This window comes from Hemicordylus capensis, chromosome 3, assembly GCF_027244095.1.
Source record: "Hemicordylus capensis ecotype Gifberg chromosome 3, rHemCap1.1.pri, whole genome shotgun sequence".
Lineage (NCBI taxonomy): Eukaryota > Metazoa > Chordata > Lepidosauria > Squamata > Cordylidae > Hemicordylus > Hemicordylus capensis.
In genome coordinates, this window is record NC_069659.1 from 58,165,801 (window position 1) to 58,184,881 (window position 19,081).

Below are 19,081 nucleotides of genomic sequence, written 5' to 3' on the forward strand. Positions count from 1 at the left end.
AGTCTCCAGGCGGGCATGGGCTCAGGCTGCTGGGCCGAGTGCTGCCACTGCGGCCGCGGCTGGACCCGCTGCCTCGCCTCCAGGGCCAGGCCTGCGGCCACCGTCGCCAGGCCTGGCCTGCCGCCCAGCCAATCAGCTGGGCAGCCGGGATGCACATTCGAAGGCACACCCAGGAGAAATATAGAAATAGATAGATACCACCAAAAAATATTAAGGATTCAGACATACATTTACCTCCTATAAGAAGGTTCCTTTGATATTGGTGGAGTTTACGTCCAAGACCAGCTAAGCATGTTCAGATTAATATCCGCTTATTTTAATTTGGAAATTCTGATTCTATTCTACAATTCATTCAGCAAGCTACTAGAAGGATCATTTTAGAGCTTTGTACACGCTTAAGATTCTAGATTAGATGCTTAATTTGTTTTCTGTCAACACAAGAGATTTGGTTTAGCTGCAAACGGATGTACTTTCTTGCTGTTACGTTAGTGACTCTATTTTCTTTGTCTTATTGATTCTACCAGAGGTTTTAGTATTGCAAATAACGTTGGTGTTTTTCACAGTTTGCCAGTTGCTAGTCCCTGAGGAAAAAGACTTCCCTGTACTGCTTTGTGTCCTGAAGAGCCACAAGTACAAGACACTTTTTTTAACTTCTCAGATGAATACAAAAGACTATATTGGCATATGATAGTCAAATTGTTATATTGGAAATTGTTTTTCCTCCAGATCTCCTCAAGTCCATCACAACCAGATGCTCCTGCAGATGCAAAAGAAAGTGAAGAATCAGCACTATTTCAGTTTTCAGAGGTATTAAAATTCTAATTTTTATTGAAGAGAAGAAATATAGTGTAATGTTACTGGGAAGCTGTTGCAGCAAGGTGTTATGCTGTGGCACATGTCAGCCATGGTCCTTAAACATACAGTAAGAATATTTGAAACATATAAGCAGTAGTTCATGCAAACTATCAGTTCATGCAACTGATTTAGTTTATATAAGAAGCACCCCTACTTCTGGAGCTTGGATATGAGTTTCAGGAGCTCCTAATTCTTGCCTCAGAGAAGGAACTTCAAAGTCTTATTTGGCTTGGATATAAATAGACTTATCCCCCCTGCCCCAATAGATGATGATGATGATGAAATCATTATATCTCATTGCTTTCAGACCTACAGTCAAAACTGTTTTACATAAATTCTACTCCCTTTAAAATAAGGGCTTAAACAATCACCAAAAATGCTAATAAAATCCAATGATAAAAGAAATAAACTTAATTCTCCCCAGAATGGCGAGCTTACAAAACTTCATCAACATTATGATTGAACAAAGACCCTGCTCCCAGTCCCTATTATGAAACCAAAGTGCAACATCCAAGTGCATACTTGGGCAACATATACTTTGGGGTTAATCTCTGGCTACCACTGCTATAGAAAGGGCCCGCCATTTGAAAAAAGCCCAATGATAACCAGTAAATCCCAACCAGAAATAGTTAGACCAATGTTGGCCCAGCTCCCTTGATTATCTTTGGGGTATCAGATGAGTTGTCTCTTTTGGGGGCAGGGGAATCTACATATATCATTAGACGCAAAACTTACTTTCTCTCTCTTCCTCATTTTTCCTAATTTTCCTCTCTATTTTCAACTCCCCCCCCCCTTTTTTGTCTTTTCAGCTTCCCTTTTCTTCTCTCCCCTTCCAAACCCTGCTTTTAATACACTCCTTTTATTTCCTCCCCACCACCACATTCCCATAGCTACATCTGGAAATAAGGCTTAATTTGAACTAGTGCTTCTCACAGCACATCTCTAGAAAATCTTTTAGTGCAGGAGGTCAGCTCTGGAAATATAAAGTGACAAGATCTCTCCTCCTGTTGACTCTTAAAAACAAATTCTATCCCTACTTCAAGCTGATCCTTAGGTTTTGCACACAACAAAACAAAAATCACACCTCTGGTTACTGGATAAATTGAGCAGTGGCCTGGCTCTTCTTGTTATTACTAGTAAATAGGTTGCAGTTTGCAAGCATATTACTGGGGATATTCTCACGATCAGGCAAAATCGGGATAGGGGAGCCTAGCCCAATTTTGCCTAATTTTAGGCGAGCCCAGTGGCTTACTAGTGGCTAGCCCGCTTTTTTACCCCTCCCTGAAGCCCGGGTTTGCGGACCGAGCTCTCCGCAAACCCGGGCTTCCCAATCGTGAGTAGCCGCGGCTCCGCACCATGGTTACTTGTGAGTAGACCCCCGGAGAGGAGGCGAAAAGCTGCCTCCCGGCTCCGGGGGTCTCCCCAGTATGCCCTGCACGCTCGTGCAGGACATACTGGAGCTTCCGGGGGCTGCGTGGCCCCCGAGCTCCCCAGCCGCACCGGCTCCATCACGGAGCCGGCAATCGTGTGGGCAGCCAATCCGGCCACCCAGGGCTCTCTCCCCACTCACTATTTTAAACCAGGTCTTACTGATCGTGAGACCCAACTCAGTGTCTTATCTCACTATGACTAGTCTTTTTCCTGGCTGTATGAGGTCACATTTCCCATGCTGTCCAATGGGAGAGTTTTCCCTCATTTTCTGGGACATTAACACATGGGGGAGTGGGGGCTGGTAATCTGAGCAAGGTCTGGCAAAAATGGTATGTTTCTATCTTTCATGGTTTGGTCAGTGAGTTTCATGTGAGTAAGTGAGGACTTGCATTTTGCAAGCATATTAGCATCTTACCTCACTGTGACTTTTGTCTTTGTCTAGCTCTGTGAGGTCTTATTCACCATGCTTTCCAATGGAATCATTTTTCCCAGTTGTCCAGAGAAGTAATGATTTCCCCTCACCCGTCAAGGGTTTGGGGTTTGTTTGTTTTATGTAGTCCAGGCAAAGTCTGGAACTACCTGAAAAAACAGCATGTTCCTGTCTTTTATAGTTTGGTCCGGGAGTTTCATGTCAGTGAAAGTCAGTCAGTCACTGAGGCCTAAGCAGATTTATATTATTAGAATCAGTATTAGTATTGATATTATGCTTATCACTACATCCTTATATTGTGGCCAAAGACTTCTGTAGGACATCTTTTTGATAATGGCAGAAATATTATTCTTGAGAAAAGGAACAGTGATTTTGCTTGTCTGTGAAACGGGAAGTCTTGTGGATTAGGAAGGAATCATCCTTGTAGGTTGTCCTTCATCTTTTGTGTAGACTTGAGGCTCTGCACAACAGCCCTGTAGCTTTCTCTTTTCTGCTAGCTGAATCCTAACATTTCAGTCAAGCTAAGGGGAATGAAATGTCGAGACAGCTTAATCTTTTATATGGTTTTCATTCCCCTTAGCTTGACTATATAATGTAGCTATTTAGGACACATATATCTTTGGTGTGGGGGAAAAGGTAATTCTAGGATGAACATATATCTGAATAGCAATACCTCAGTAAAAGATAAGTAGCCTTACAGTGCTTTGGGTGTCTGTCAATGCCTATGAATTCTGTTAGAGAGCATCTGTCTCTATTACTGAGAATTGCTGCAGCAGAGACAGCAAAAGAAGTTCTACCAGCACACAGATATCACTACTTTGTAACATGATCCATGAATCTAGAGGCTGCAAATCTGCATTCACAGCACAGTCTTGCAGTACAGTGTGCAACCCCATACCAAGGCAGACTCTCAAGCCCTGGTGCTGAATGTATGCAAATAAATTCACCCAGTATTCCCCTGTATCAGCCCGAAAGTTAAACTAATGCAGCATTGCTACAGACGCTGCTCTACTGATGGGACTGATTTTAACATAGTACCTTGGCATTATGGGAGTCTCTTCTGCCTACCCTAGTCCCAAACACATGTAAATAAGTGCCATGTGGGTGGATAGGATGACCTAGTTACCTCCTATCACATTTCCATGATTTAACTTGCCATGTTCACAATTGCACCACCATCTGGCCAACATAATGAGCTTCAGTCTTCCAACCTTGGAGCAGGAGAAATGGATGGGGATTGGGCAATGTCCCTACCCATTCCTCAACTCCAATCTTGGGGGGAAAGGCTGGGGGTTGTTGGGAACATTGCCAAGGTGTGTAGAGTGCTTTGGTTATGAAGGGCCAAACAAAAAAAAAGCTCCCTGCCTTTCTTTTCTGCTCAAGAACAAAGGAAAGGGAGACACTCAACTGCAATACTCCAGATCTCATCAGCTGAGCAGCATCCAAAAGGGCTCATGCCTCATTTCCCATTCTTGCAAAAAAACAGGAACAAGATGAGAGCTTCTTTGGTTGTGGCGCTCCAGAATATAATTGAGCAATCAGTGGCCAATCTGGCACATGTACACAAATACCATGTGCACCTCCTGTGCCTGAGCAGCAACAGGAGACGTGCAAGGGTGACACAAAGTTAAAGACAGAATTGTTGACCCGGTTTCCTACACTAGACCCCACTCACCTCATTTTTAAGTAGGGCCTAAAGGCAAAACTGCACATGATCTTACCTCAAAAGACACTGCTAACTTGGCAAAGAGGCACCTTTTAATGTGGTGATTCTCTTTATTTAGCAGGGGGAGAGTAACTGGCCCTATCCACCCCCAGTACAGTACCTCCAGTGACTGTTGCTGGTGTTTATCTTGTGTTTCTTTTTATATTGTGAGCCATTTGGGGACAGGGTTCCATCTTATTTATTTATTATTTCTCTGTGTAAACCGCCCTGAGCCATATTTGGAAGGGCGGTATAGAAATTGAATTAATAATAATAATCATGTATTCCCAACCTCATGTTTATCCAAGTAATGCAAATCTTGGGGGGGGGAAACTAAAAAATAACAAATCGCCATGGACAGATGGCATCCACCCTAGAGCTCTGAAGGAACTGAAATTGCTGAATTCTGTACCAGAGGACTGGAAAGTAGCGAATTTTACTCCAATTTCCAAAAAGGGATCTGGGGAGATCCAGGAAATTACAAGCCAGTTAGCTTACCTTCTGTGCCAAGCATACTTAAGAACAAAATTGTTAAACATATAGAACAACGGGCCTTGCTGAACAAAAACCAGCATGGCTTCTGCAAGGGCAAGTCTTGCCTCACTAAACTTTTGGAGTTCTTTGAGAGTGGGGGACAGGTTCACGTGTGGATTGGTAACTGGTTGAAGGACAGAACACAGAGGGTAGGGATAAATGGACAGTTTTCACAGTGGAGGGAAGTAAGAAGGGGGGCTGCCAAGGAACTGTACTAGGACCAGTGTTCTTTAACTTGTTCACAAATGATCTAGATATTGGGGTAAGCAGCGAAGTAGCCAAATTTGCAGACAAAACTAAACTATTTAAGGTAATGAAATCCAAAACAGATTTTGAGGAACTCCAAAAAGATCTCTCCAAACTGGGGGAGTGGACAACAAAATGGAAAATGTGGTTCAGTGTAAGCAAGTGTAAAGTGATGCATATTTGGGCAAAAACACCAGTTTCACTGATGAAAACTGAGCTATTAGTGAGAGAGACCTTGAATTCGTGGTGGACAGCTCGTTGAAAGTGTTGACTCAGTATGCGGCAGCTGTGAAAAATACCGATTCCATGCTAGGGATCATTATTAGGAAGGGGATTGGAAATAAAAATGCTAATATTATTATGCCCTTATACAAATCTATGGTGCAGCCACATTTGGAGTACTGCGTGCAGTCCTGGTCACCGTATCTTAAAGAGGACATTATAGAACTGGAAAAGGTGCAGAAGAGGGCAACCAAGGTGATCAAGGGCCTGGAGCACCTTCCTTATGAGGCAAGGCTACAGCATCTGGGGCTTTTTAATTTGTTAAAGAGGCCACAACAGGAAGACGTGATAGAGGTGTATCAAATTATTTTTTTAAAAAAATATCAAATTATGCAGGGAGTAGAGAGACAAAGAAAACGAGAAATGGATGACTTTAAAAGCGGTATAGCCAAATTCATGGAGACCGGTCTATCAGTGGCTACTAGTCTGGAGGCTATAGGCCACCTCCATCCTCAGAGGCAAGATGTCTGAATACCAGTTGCAGGGGAGCAACATCAAGAGCCCTCACCATTTGCCTGTGAGTTTCTGAGGCATCTGTTGTGCCACTGTGTGAAACAGGATGCTAGACTGGATGGGCCTTGGGCCTGATCCAGCAGGGTTGTTCTTATGTTCTAAATATGGGACTGAGAGGCTGCAGGTGTGAGAAGATGCTTAGTCCTTTCTGTTCCTACTGATACTCCCTTGCAAATTCCCTCTCAGGTAGCTTTCCTCTCAGGCAGACTTATATCAAGACCTTGGAGCCTGGTAGAAATAAAAACAAATAGGAGACATTTTGCAAGGGAATGTTGACAGGTGGATGAAGAAGTAAGCACCCCCCCCACACACCAGTTTCTGCCCTGAAAATGCCCACCCCCTCAGACCTGTTTTCAGTGTGTTACAGCAAACCTGAGGTGGTGCAACCAGTGTTTGCTTTATATTTAGTTCCATCCTGAGTCAGCAGCTGTCTTGAACTGATGTTAAGAGTAGCTCAGCAGCTGCAGCCCTCTACAGACACTCAAAAGATTAAGTGGATAACCACAATTTACTAATAAAAACATCTGTCTATTTTATCCCATAACTGATATGTACAGTTAATTCACCTTTTGAGAGTCTGGAATTACAAACTGTGCACTCTTAAAACTGCTGTCTTTATAGCCTAGCACAACGTTTCTCATTCTTCACAGTAGTGATCCTCCCTAAGCTAGATACATTATTGAGCCTCTTCAATGTTAATTAATAACACAGTGAAGATGAGTAGTCCAGCTGCTGGCACAAATTTTGTCTTTGAGAAGGCAGAATGAAAACAAGAGTGGGAGGGAAGCCATCATGTTCAGCAGAATACTCTAAGGTATGGAAGGGAAATAGAGGTGCATGTATATTTGAATGAAAGGGAGACATCTACAAAGCTGCAAAAAGAAAAAAGAAATTGAAAATACTGCATTGGACGTTGCGAATGGTGTGAAATGTCTGATTCAATGCAGAATTTTAAAGCTGCTGTAATTCAGCCATTCATCATCAGAATTTTATGAAATTTGGTCAGATTATGCCAAATAAGATAGATTCTGCATATAAAATTTTCCTATGGGTAGAAAAAATTGAGGGTGATAATCGGAGTGGTAAGACTTCCCCCCTCCTACATCCCAGGGTGCCCCAGGGCATGAGCATGGTACAGCTACTCACCCTCACCCAGGCTTGCTGCTGAAAATGGTGTTGGGACAGGGGGAAGCTGTTTAACCTGGTGGCAGTCACCCAGACGATTGCCAGCTGAGTTAAGTGAACCATAGGTCCACTTAACCTTGGCTAAATGCCAGGTTAGAAACTCGGGCTTGGTGCGGGAGCAGTGCCGGGATTAGGCTCGATCCCGGCACTTCATGTGTGCAGCCTAGCCTGGGTTAGGCTGTGCATGTGAATACTCTTTAGGGATAATTCAGATTGTAGTGGTACATAGCATGCTGCAATGCCCTGTCTTCCTTTTTTCACCCACCTAATGGAAGGTCTTCACCACCACAACAGGGACCTCCATCCCAGCAGAAGCCTGCTTTCTGTTCCTCCCATCAGTCCCTCTTCTTCATCCCAGCCACTGTTCCCCTTTCAGCCTCCCCACCACCCTCCTCTTTCTCTGCTCTCACTCTGGTTTTCTGTTGAAAAACATCTGGGGAATTGAGCAGAAGGAAGTGGTTTGAGAGGATGGAAAGCAGAGTGCTGACGTAGAGCATCTCCACAGAGACATTCTAGTTCAGTGCTCTAGTCTCCATCTTCTTCAAAACCCTTCTTTCTTTCCCTGTTGCTGCATTTTCAAAAGAAATCCAGAGCTGAGGAGGAAGACAGTGGCAGCAGCTAGGTGGTACCCTACCACCCATCCAGATATACACCTTTGTTCCTGCCATTTTACTGTGCTCCTTGGGGCAGTTGCACTCATCATCTCTTCACTTCAGAGGGGTATGTGAAGTGAAATTTTGAGACAGAAGAACACACTTGAAAATTGATGCTGGAAACTGCTGTATAGAATCTTCAGGCTTTCTTCTGAGTGAATTCTAAGAAACCCACTCACCTTTATTCATTCATTCATTCTTAAATTTCTATACTGTCTTTCAATAAAATAATCTCAAGGCGATTTGCAAAACATTCAACAATATAAAACCATAAAAATTACACAATAGGAATTAAAATTGAATATAAAAATACAAATCTAATTAAAAGTTTAAAAACCATGTACAATATCACCATAAGATACAAAGCAGCAGCAAACAAAACACTCCTTTAAAAGCCTGGGTAAAAAGCCAATATTTTACTTGCTTTCTAAAAACTGTGAGCCGGGGCTCACCGGAAGAGCATCCAAAGTCTGGGGGCAATGACTGAGAAGGCCCTGTTCCATGTATATGACAGGCGAGCCTTCCTCATTCTCAGCACACGAAGCAGGGCTCCTTCTGATTACCTTGTCAAGCAGGCAGAAGCCCTTGGGAGCAGGCGGTCCCTCAGGTATCCAGGGCCCAAACTGTTTAGAGCTTTAAAGGTCAAAACCAGCACCTTGAATTGGACCTGGAAACAGATTGGCAGCCAATGTAGCTCTTTCAAAATGGGGGTAATATGGTCCCAGCAGGCAGTTCCAGATAACATCCTAACTGCCACATTTTGCACTAGCTGCAGTTTCCAAATATTCTTCAGGGGCAGCACCACATAGATCACATTACAATAATCCAGCCGTGACGTGACTAAGGTGTGGGTAATAGTGGCCAGATCTGCCTTCTCGAGAAAGGGACGCAGCTGGTGCACTAGCCGAAGCCGTGCAAAGGAACCCCTGGTCACTGTCTCCACCTGAGCTTCCAAAAGCAGAGCCAGGTCCACCAGTACCCCCCAAGTTGCTCACTTGCGCTTTCAAGGGGAGTGCAACCCATCCAGGACTGGTCAAATCTCCTCAGCCCAATTGGCTCTCCTACTGACCAGCAGTACCCCCTTGCCTGGATTCAATCTCCTTTAACTATGCAGGCACTCCCATGCCTGTATAATAACTTCCACATGCAAAACTGTGTGTTTCTTTTGTGTAACCAAATTAAGTGAAAACTAATTTTCACTTTTAAAAATTCAGTGTAACCAGCTGCTAAGAAGAGCATAGATGCAGATTTACTTAGACACATTCAAATATAGCCCCCAAGAAGGCCTAATATATACTTTCAATGCCATGGACCTAGAGCAGTAGTTTTTAAATTTACTACCTACATTGATTTGCTTGCCAAGAAATTCCTGCACATACTACATAGAACCTGTTTTCATTGCAGAGTGTTTGGGGGCTTGGTCTAGTATTGCCTCTTGGCAAGCCCAGGATGCCAGGCAGGTCTGTTGACCTACTATTACCCTACACAACCTGAGAGTGTTGTCTCAAACGTGTCAAGCACTCCTCTGAGGCTGTGCATTGCAGAAGATCGGTCATAATGAGCAAGCTGTCTTTCGGCTGCCCACCATTACTTAACTTCTGATCAAGGAACCCATAATAGTTTTTCCAGGGAAGACTGAGAACACATTTTCTTGGGAACACAGCCCAAAAGCCTCTGACCTATTGCAAACAGCACTTTAAAAAAAACATGTTTATTATAGATGAGAAAGTGTTAGAGCAGCATTTCCCAACCAGCATGCCACACACTGTCCAGTGTTTAAACATGCCTCCTAGTTATCTTATGCACCAGGAGGGATGTGTCCTTCCTGGACTGTTATGGGGCGAACTGGTGCCAAAAGCAGAGGGTTTAAACTCCCTGCTTTTGGAGCCAATTCACTACATAATACACTGGGAAGGACACATAATAGAGCTAGCTGGCTCCAAAATAAATTAGATAGATAGATAGATAGATTTAGCAGTGCAGAAAAGAGAAGGGCCAGATTTGGAGTGGGGGGCAGCGCTGCAACAAATTGTTTTGTTGTTTTAGTGTGCCACCAGAAGGATGAACACTGAGAAACACTGAGGTCATTCACACAGTCAAAAGCTGTGTTCTGCCTGGGTTTGGCAGCTGTGTGTGCTCCCAGTTTTCAGTTGTGTGGAAGCAAAGTAAGAGGAAAACCTGGGAAAAGGTGATTGTATGGAAGCCAAGTAGGAGGAAAACCTGGGTAGTTTTTTCTCCTACTTTACACCCACACAATCACTTCTACCCAGGTTTTCCTCTTAACTTGCTTCCACACAACTTAAAATTGGGAGCACACACACAGCTCCCAAACCTGGGTACAACACAGTTTTTGATTGTGTAAATGACCTCACTGTGTTAGAGTACAGAAGAAAAGTTTATCAAATTGTTTTGATAGTTTAATTGGTTTTTTTAGATGTTTTTAAATTGGTGTTTATATTTGTATTTCTGTTTTAATTGTTTTAAATGATTTCTGTTTTTTGATTGTAAACCGCCCTGAGCTAGCTCGGAAGGGTGGTATAAAAATTGAATGAATGAATGAATGAATAAATAAATAAATAAAGACCTACCAAAGCTGGGATAGTTCTCTCCGAACTCTGGAAATATGCAAAGAACAGAAATAAGTGCAGCTGTGCACTTGCTGGTGAGAACTAGGACTGTATTTTGTATCTCAGAAGATAATGTTGGAATGTTGAGGGTATGAGCCATTCTCTGCTGTTCAGCTCTCCAGAGCTATTTGGTAATGTAAGAGAATCCTTTTGGTGCCAAGCTGAACTCTTGTTGGAAGTACATAATTTTCCTCAGATGAGGGAGTTTGGAGAGAGTGATACTTAAGCACTCGAAAATATCTTGAGCTTATTTACCAGGGTTATTCCCCTGTGTCAAGCCAAGCACCAGTAAGCACAATGACTTGCATCTTTCTTTATCAGAGAAAAGATGGTTTTTATCCTGAAGATGGCAGTTTATCCCAAAGAGAAACACATGTCATCCTTCAGTATCTTAGATCTTTATTTTGGGTACTGATGCTCATGCTTCTTTTATTAGTACAAAGCTACTATTCCCTCAGAACATCTTTTGGCACATTTCTGCATGCCAAAATTGTTGGTTCCCCCCCCCTTTTTTTTGGTACTACTCTTTACAGATTTCCCATCGAGGAAAGTATTGCTACATTTTGAAGGAGGTATGCGTTCGATAGCAGATTGCAGTGAAAACTGCACAGTGCCTGTAAACATGCAAAGTCCAGTAGTACAACAGTCTTATACAATAACACTAGTTGCACTGGGGTCCAGGGTGCCTGGGGATTTTTGGCAGCCATCCCAGACAGCTTTTTTGTTCAGTCTGGGTGTTCTTCATATGTTCCCTTTCTCATTATTCCTTTCACAGCAGGAGAGAATAATACTGACTCTTTGTGAAAGGAATGATACCATCAAGTGTGCATGTCATTCATAATGGACAGCCTTTAGCCCAGGAATAAAAGTCCCCTGTCAGTAATACACAATTCATTATAGAGCATGACACTCTTCACTGTAGTCAGAGTATGTTTATCACCTCTTTGTTTACCCAGTGGCTACACTTTTTCCCCCCAATTAAAACTAATGATGACAAGGCTAATAAGGAAGGTGTCCTTTTTTCCACAGCTGGGGAGTCCTGAACCTATAAAGCACTGTCGGAAGTCAGCACTCTTCCAGTTGGCCGAGGTAAGGCCCATGTTGGAGTCAAAATATGTACTTTTATTAGTAGTCATTTGCAAGTATTATGCACAAAGTTGGCACCAAAAGTGTCTTCTGCAGTGAGGTGTTTGAACATCTGTTGAGCAAAACATGGAGCTGTTCCAAATAGTTATCTAGCAAATCATGGAACTGTTCCAAATATTTATCTTTTGTAACTTTTTAAATGCAATAGATACATTCTCTGGAGCAAAATTAAATGTGCATGAGGAATGCCTCACACCTTACAGGGAAAAGCCAGATTCCCACGTTTTTACAGTATGTCAACCCAGTCTTTTCTGTAAGGTGAAAGGGGAGACACTTGGGGAAAAATAGGCACTCGGGTGTCTTTGTCTCATCACAGCTCCAAGGCAAGTGTTTTCTTTATTTTGGTATATATGCCTCTCTGCAACATGTGAAGGACTCCCATGTCTCATGAGTTACACAGGACAAGTACACTTAACCTCTTCAGTACTGTGCCCTCTAGTCTTAGAAACCAAAGAGGAAAAATAATACTGCAGCTCCGAACAGCTATTTTAATACAGCAGACATTCTGAAGCATTTGTCTTCCTGTCAAGATTTATTGCAATATTTATTTGTCTTGTACTAAATGAAACATTGATTGATGTTTGATTGTAAACATAGCTATGAGACCCTTGGATGTTAGCTGCTTCTCTGCTAGGACAAGGTTGAAGGAATTGTTAACCATTTCCTACCCACTGCATTTCACCACCTTCATCACAGTACTTTTTCTGAAGCTAAGGAAGATGTATATTTGCCTTGTCAGCTGGGGGAAAGTGGCTGGGGAGAGTTTTCAGGGGAAAGGCAGCAAATGGTGACAATTATTTAGTTATGTATTTGTTACATTTATATACCAGCTTTTTGTCAAGGCAACCAAAGCAGGGTACAATTTAAATACTAACACAACAAAAACCAAAATAAATATTACAAAAGATTTATTTATTTATTTAACATATATACCGCCCAAAACTTGTGTCTCTGGGCAGTTTACAGTAAAAACAGTACAAATTAGAACATTAACACATTAAAACAATTTAACACAGGGTTAAAATTGTTAAAAACTGTAACTCTAATTTAAAGCCTGGGTGAACAGATATGTCTTCACTGCCTTTTAAAAAGTTGTCAGAAATGGGTAGGCTCTTATTTCAACAGGGAGCACATTCCAAAGCCTCGGGGCAGCAACGGAGAGGGCCCATCCCTGAGTAGCCACCAGACAAACCGGGGGCCATTGTAAATGAATCTCTCCGGATGATCTCAGAGGGCGGTGGGGATCGTGACAAAGAAGATGTCCTCTTAAATACCCAGGACCTAAGTTGTTTAGGGCTTTATAGGTTATAACCAACACCTGGCTGCTGCTAAGTTTGCCTGGAAACTTATTGGCAGCCACTGTAGCTCTTTCAACACAGGAGTAGTATGGTCTCTCCGAGATGACCCAGAGACCAATCTGGCTGCCGCATTCTGTACAACTGCAATTTCTGGACTATGTACAATGGCAGTCCCACATAGAGTGCATTGCAGTAGTCAAGTCTGGAGGTAAATAAAAGAGCAGTGCCATGACCCAGACTGCTACTGGTCCCTTCAAGAGCCAATGATGTGAGCTCGTCTGGCTTCAGTTTGTTCCTTCTCTAAGGGTACACAGATCTTAAGCAGCCCCTAGAAAAGTGGAGGAAGAGCTGTCCCAATTATGCAGCCCGGGCCATCACTGCTCCCTGTAATTACATCTGTGCAGTGGAGAAGCAGTAGCCAGAGTTCCTAGCTCATGTTTGCTGCCAAATGTACTTTCTGCCTTCAAAGCAACTGAAACATTGTTTGAATCTTTTGGTCTGTATGCAGACACCATGTGTAGAAGACATATGAGCCTTTTTCATTGTATAAGACTTCGTAAATTATTCCATGTTATTTTGTATAGCAAAAATATTTTAGAGCTGTTACATACATTATGTCTATATTTCACAAAGACTTCAGTTTGCATGTATGTGTGTTCATTTGGCAGGAAACCTGTATGTGTGTTCATTTGTCTGGAAGCCCATCTTCCTGCCACAAAAACCTGAATGGTACATGTGATGCTAAACTTGTTGGTCATGTAAAGACCCTGCAGCTTAGCATGTGCATGTTAAATGTTTCATTTATACCCACTAAAACTAAAGTTGCTCTTGGACCAGCTCATATTTTGGTAAACATTAGTTAAGAAAAACAATAATTGTTTTGATAGCAATAAAGTGTGTCCTTATTGCTCATCAAACAATTGTTATGTTTTTCACCATGTTTCAAATTAACACTAGTAGATACGTCATTTATTTTTCATTTAGCCTGCCCTTCAGTTACAAAAGAGATAATCTAAACTGAATGCCCTACAAAGGAGTATGGACTTAGTTTTCAATTGAGTAAAATGACACAACTCCTTTAACTTGTGCAGTTCATAAGATATATCTGTTTACACCAGAGGAAACACTTGTCCTATATTTTTAAAGTCTCCTTAGTGATGGCCTAATTCATTAATGACCCTAGAAACTAAATGCCTTGAAAGCATTTCTCTGGCTCTCTTCAGGAGAATGTGGTTTATTGAATGTTTCCTTATAGAATATTTGTCTGTTTGGCTACTCAGCAAATGAATTGTTCTCCTAAATGTGATTGTAGAATTTAAAATCTCATTTGACATTTTATATTGAGCATGAAGGCACAACTTTATCACTGACATTGTGATATTATCTCATCCCACCCCTGACTTTCTTTGTTTCTACTTTAGATTTCGTCAAGTACATCCCATTCAGGTCCTTCTGAATTAACAAAGCAATGTGGGACATCGGCATTGTTTCAGTTGGCAGAGGTAGTATTAAAATCCTGTGGCTTAATTACTACTGATACATTTGAGGAAGAGAAGCTGAATGATACTGGTTGCCAAGGTCTGGGAAGCAGAGCTGCACTGCAGTCATAATTAGCATTGTTGTTTATAGAAGCATAAATTACCCCTTTGATGCCAAGAATGAAGATATATCTTGTCTAACCATTAGGCACACAGTCTTTGTAAGACCAAACCAGCAAATGAGGAACTGCTAGCTTCCAGATACAGAAGAATAAAACACCAAAGAGATAAAACATTTCTTTAAAATTATGTTTCAGATTTTTTTAAAAAATGTTTTATATCTTCAGTGGTAAAGTTCACAAAATAATGTGTGCATGAGTGGCGAAATGGCAGTGTTTGTTACAAGTGACAGTAAGTCTCCAGTAGGTACCCATGATGCTCACCCGACCACAGTCCTCACATCTTTAATCATCTATATCAGTGATTCTCAAACTTGGGTCCTCAGGTGTTATTGGACTTCAACTCCCATAATCCCCAACCAAAGGCCACTGAGGCTGGGGATTATGGGAGTTGAAGTCCAATAACACCTGAGGACCCAAGTTTGAGAATCCCTGATCTATATGAAGAAAGCCAGTTCTCAGCATTCTATCACACTCTAGATTGATCAACACACACACCATAACCTAGGATGCAGAAGGGTAGGCTTAATTCTCAGTGACCAGGAATCACTGCACCTTCATTAGATACCCAGACACACCTCCATCCTTCCACCCATCTGGCATTTTTCTGCTATTTAATTGACCTAGGGGATGTGCTTTTATAATATCTGGAAATGTAGAGATGAGTTTTATTGAACTGAAACCGCTTAGAATGGTCTCTTTGCAAGATTCCCTTAATTGTACATTCTTGTTCACTTGTTAGTTACAAAGGGTATTATCTGCATGGCAGAATGGTCTTGTAAAAGTTACTTTGAAGTTCTGGAGATAACATGAGCACATTTAAAAACAAAATAGTGCCTTGAACAAAATAGTTCAGATAGTACTTTTATTACCCTTCCAAGTACTTCTCTTTTAACTGTTGTGACATTGGGACTTTCAAAATTGTTAAAGGGAACAATATTGTGCCCACAATTCAGCACAGACTCAAGGGTGCTTCAGCCCATTGAAATCAATGGGGTCAAGAACATTTAACCCTGCATTGAGTTGTGGCCTTTACCTACATTTGCAGTAGTGCCACTATTTATATATTCCACTTGTGCCTAATGGATGAATGAGTCAGAAGTACTTTATGAATGGCAGAAGGAAAGACATAGCCATTTTTCTGTTTTCAAGGCTGAATAACTGCAGAAAATTATATAGCTAGCAGTGGCATTTTTTAAAAAAATGGAATAAAAGTAAAGTGATATATTGAAATAGTAAACTGAGAGTGGCAATAGTGCATATATTTCTGTTTTTCAGCCTTTAAAACAAAACAAAACTGGATGTTCATCCAGCAATGCAATAGCACACTGGAGGAATTCACAACTACCAAGGAGATAAATTGTTATACATCATTGTAGCGAATTTAAGCCCAGCCTTTGACTCAGAGCAAGCCCACATGAAGGGAAAAATGCTGCATCATTCCCTCCATGTTTGCTCATCAAAGGCTGTTCCTTTAAAACTTAAACTGTTCCTTCAGTACTCACTGTCACCATGCCCACTTTTTAATAGAGTTTAATCCCTTCCTGGTGTGGGCAAAATTCCAGGGAACTCTCCTTCTCGTTTACCAATGGAAAATTACAAAAACATTCCTCCACGTGCAGCCTACATGTGAAGGGAACTCTTGATAGTGAGTTGCTGAGCAATTAACAGTGAGGCATGTTTGCACCAGAGTAAAACCCCTTTTCCTGAGTTAAAAATCCACTCAGATGCAGGTAAAATATAAAGAACAAAAAGAGAAAACAGTCTGCTTCAGTCTGAGGCTTTCTTAGCTTTTAGTTACAGGTAACAGAAACATTCAGTAGTTGCAAGAATACTTCCAAGGACCACTCCAGCTGGTATTTGGAGTGGCACACTTTAAAAATTGTGGTTACTCAGTTGCAAGGTCAATTCAAAAACCACCTTTAAAGGTTACAGAGACTTTTGCAACACCCTTGTTAGAAAGAAATGGCATCGGCTCAGTTTCTCTTTGTTACGTTACAAATAAAAACACAATAAACCAGTTGTAAAGATTTGCAAAGCACAAAAAGAAAGAAATCTAACGTAAATTAACTAACAAACTGTTTCCTCACTAAATCCTTCAGAAGCCCTGGCTTCCTTCCCCCTTGAAACTCACCCCAAACTCCAGGAGAGATTTCAAGCTTCCTGTAATCCTGTCTCTCAAGGATCTGCAGATGTGCTTCCATGAGAGAATTCTTCAGGCTAGCTTTTGACCATGAGTCAGCAAAAGCTCCCCACTAAGCCTTCTGCCCATCCTCTCTCATCCCCCCTCCTTGCTCCTTCTGAGAGAAAAGACATACTTCTCTTCCTGCTGCATGACCCTCAACATCCTGCCCACCTTGTGCTGAGTGGCTGTTCCCTAGCCTCTCAGTCAGGACAGGGTTCACTTCCGGTTCACTCTTTAGGGTAAGAGAGGGCCAATTGCTACAATCATACATTTTGAAGAATTAGTTTTGCTTTTGCAAAATAAAGTCATACTTCCCTGTGACCTACAGATACCAAATTTTGCATATACAATCCTGTCACTTAAATTAGCTGAATGCACTACTTTTTACAATATAATATGTTTGGGGAAAGATGTGATTTATTTATTTTCAAAATTGTGAATATAATCATATTTTAACTGTTATTGTTTTCAACAGATTTTTAACACTCAGTAATCAAATTAATAATTCCAAAATGATGATATGCTCAAGAAAAACAGATGATCTTTCTCAGATTCAAATTTACTATGATTTAAATGACCCATATATGGTCATTATTCAATACAATGAATAATGTTTGACGCTGAAATACTATAATTTCAAACTGTTATTTTACTTCCCATTGGCAAGCACACTAATAAAAATATTACTGCATGTATTTAATTTCTTGAACTTTCCTATAAGTGAAATCTGGGCAAAAATGACTTTGCCCAGTCAATGACAGGTCCCACCTAACCAGTTTAAAATAATGGCTGGCAGCCAGACTAAATTATTTGTGAGTAATCCCACTAAAATTAATGGGACCGAGTAGTTGTGTGAATAATTTAGTCTGGCTGGCAGCCAATTATTTTGCATCCCCTGTTACATCAGTGCTTCATTAATCAGGATGTCAGCCAGTGTTGACAGTATTCAGCTAGATGGGCCAATGGTCTGATTCAGAGAGGACATTTACACAATCACAGAAGTGATTGTGTGGAAGCAAGGTAGGAGGAAAACCTGCATAGCTTTCCCTCCTACCTTGCTTCCACACAATCGCTCCTACCCAGGATTTCCTCTTACCTTTCTTCCACACAAGCGAAAATTGGGAGCTCACACAGCTCCCAAACGCAGGTAGAACACAGTTTCTGATTGTGTGAATGGCTTCAGTAAATGGCAGCTTCCTTTGTTAAGATATATTTAAAGAGAGAGTTAAATTTGTGATACATTTTCTTATTTTCTCAAAAGCTCATAGAACATAGTTGGGACTGTGCTAAAATGTGGAGATTTTCCTTCACATTTTAGCAGACACACAGAGGTCGTTCACCCAGAGGGGAAGGCTGGTTGAACTCACCTTCCCCCCCATATGAGCACTTGACTGTTTCTGGGAGTGTGGCCTGCACTCCCAGATGATCCACACTGCATGATGCAGCACAGAGCTTTGGATGCCAGGACATAGGAAACTGCCATATACTGAATCAGACCATTGGTCTATCTAGCTCAGTATTGTCTTCACAGACTGGCAGTGGCTTTTCCAAGGTTGCAGGCAGGAATCTCTCTCAGCCCTATCTTGGAGAAGCCAGGGAGGGAACTTGAAACCTTCTGCTTTTCCCAGAGTGGCTTCATCCCCTGAGGGGAATATCTTGCAGTGCTCACACATCAAGTCTCCCATTCAGATGCAACCAGGGCAGACCCTGCTTAGCTATGGGGACAAGTCGTGCTTGCTACCACAAGACCAGCTCTGGGACGATGCATCCCAGCCTCCAGATATCCCACAATGCACCGTGCGACATGCAAGATTCATTGGGGGATTCTCCTTGGAGACGGGCACTCTAAGCTCCTGTCTCTGTATTCACTGGTATATGTGTATATCTCTGTGTTCACTGGTCATAACCCCAGCAAACACACTTGCTCGAGCCCTTAACCCTGGCTAATAGCCGAGTTTCAAAGCTGGGTTAGGCTGTGTGTGAGAACCACTTGGATCAGGCCTGATCCCAGCACATCTCACACACAGCCTAACCCAGTCTGGGCTTCCCTAGCCTGGGTTAGGGTATGCGTGAGAACAGCCTCATAATGTACTTCAGAACAGTGCAAACACTGTTGTCCACAGTTTATTCATGCGTACACAACCCAGTTCTGTGTGTATTTATTTCTGCAATGTGCCTTCCTACATTTTATCAATCATATTTATATCCTCTTCATTCAAAGAAATCAAGGCTGTGTGTATTGGCATTCTGACTGGGCTAAGAACTAACAATTTTTTAAATTGTTGGTTCTCATATATTTAGGAGGGGGCAAGCGACTCTCTCTCGGATCAGCTC

At 41.9% G+C, this 19,081-nt stretch overlaps 1 protein-coding gene across 30 annotated transcripts in view; it reads left to right on the forward strand.

The window, feature by feature from the left end:
* Positions 1-19,081, forward strand: part of BBX (BBX high mobility group box domain containing) — a 218,417-nt gene that overhangs the window by 163,823 nt on the left and 35,513 nt on the right. For all 30 annotated transcript variants that reach the window (XM_053311696.1, XM_053311701.1, XM_053311703.1 and 27 more), the window contains 3 exons: positions 727-807; positions 11,491-11,550; positions 14,327-14,407. In XM_053311696.1, coding sequence (XP_053167671.1) covers positions 727-807; positions 11,491-11,550; positions 14,327-14,407 — 222 coding nt within the window. The remainder of the gene's footprint in view (positions 1-726; positions 808-11,490; positions 11,551-14,326; positions 14,408-19,081) is intronic.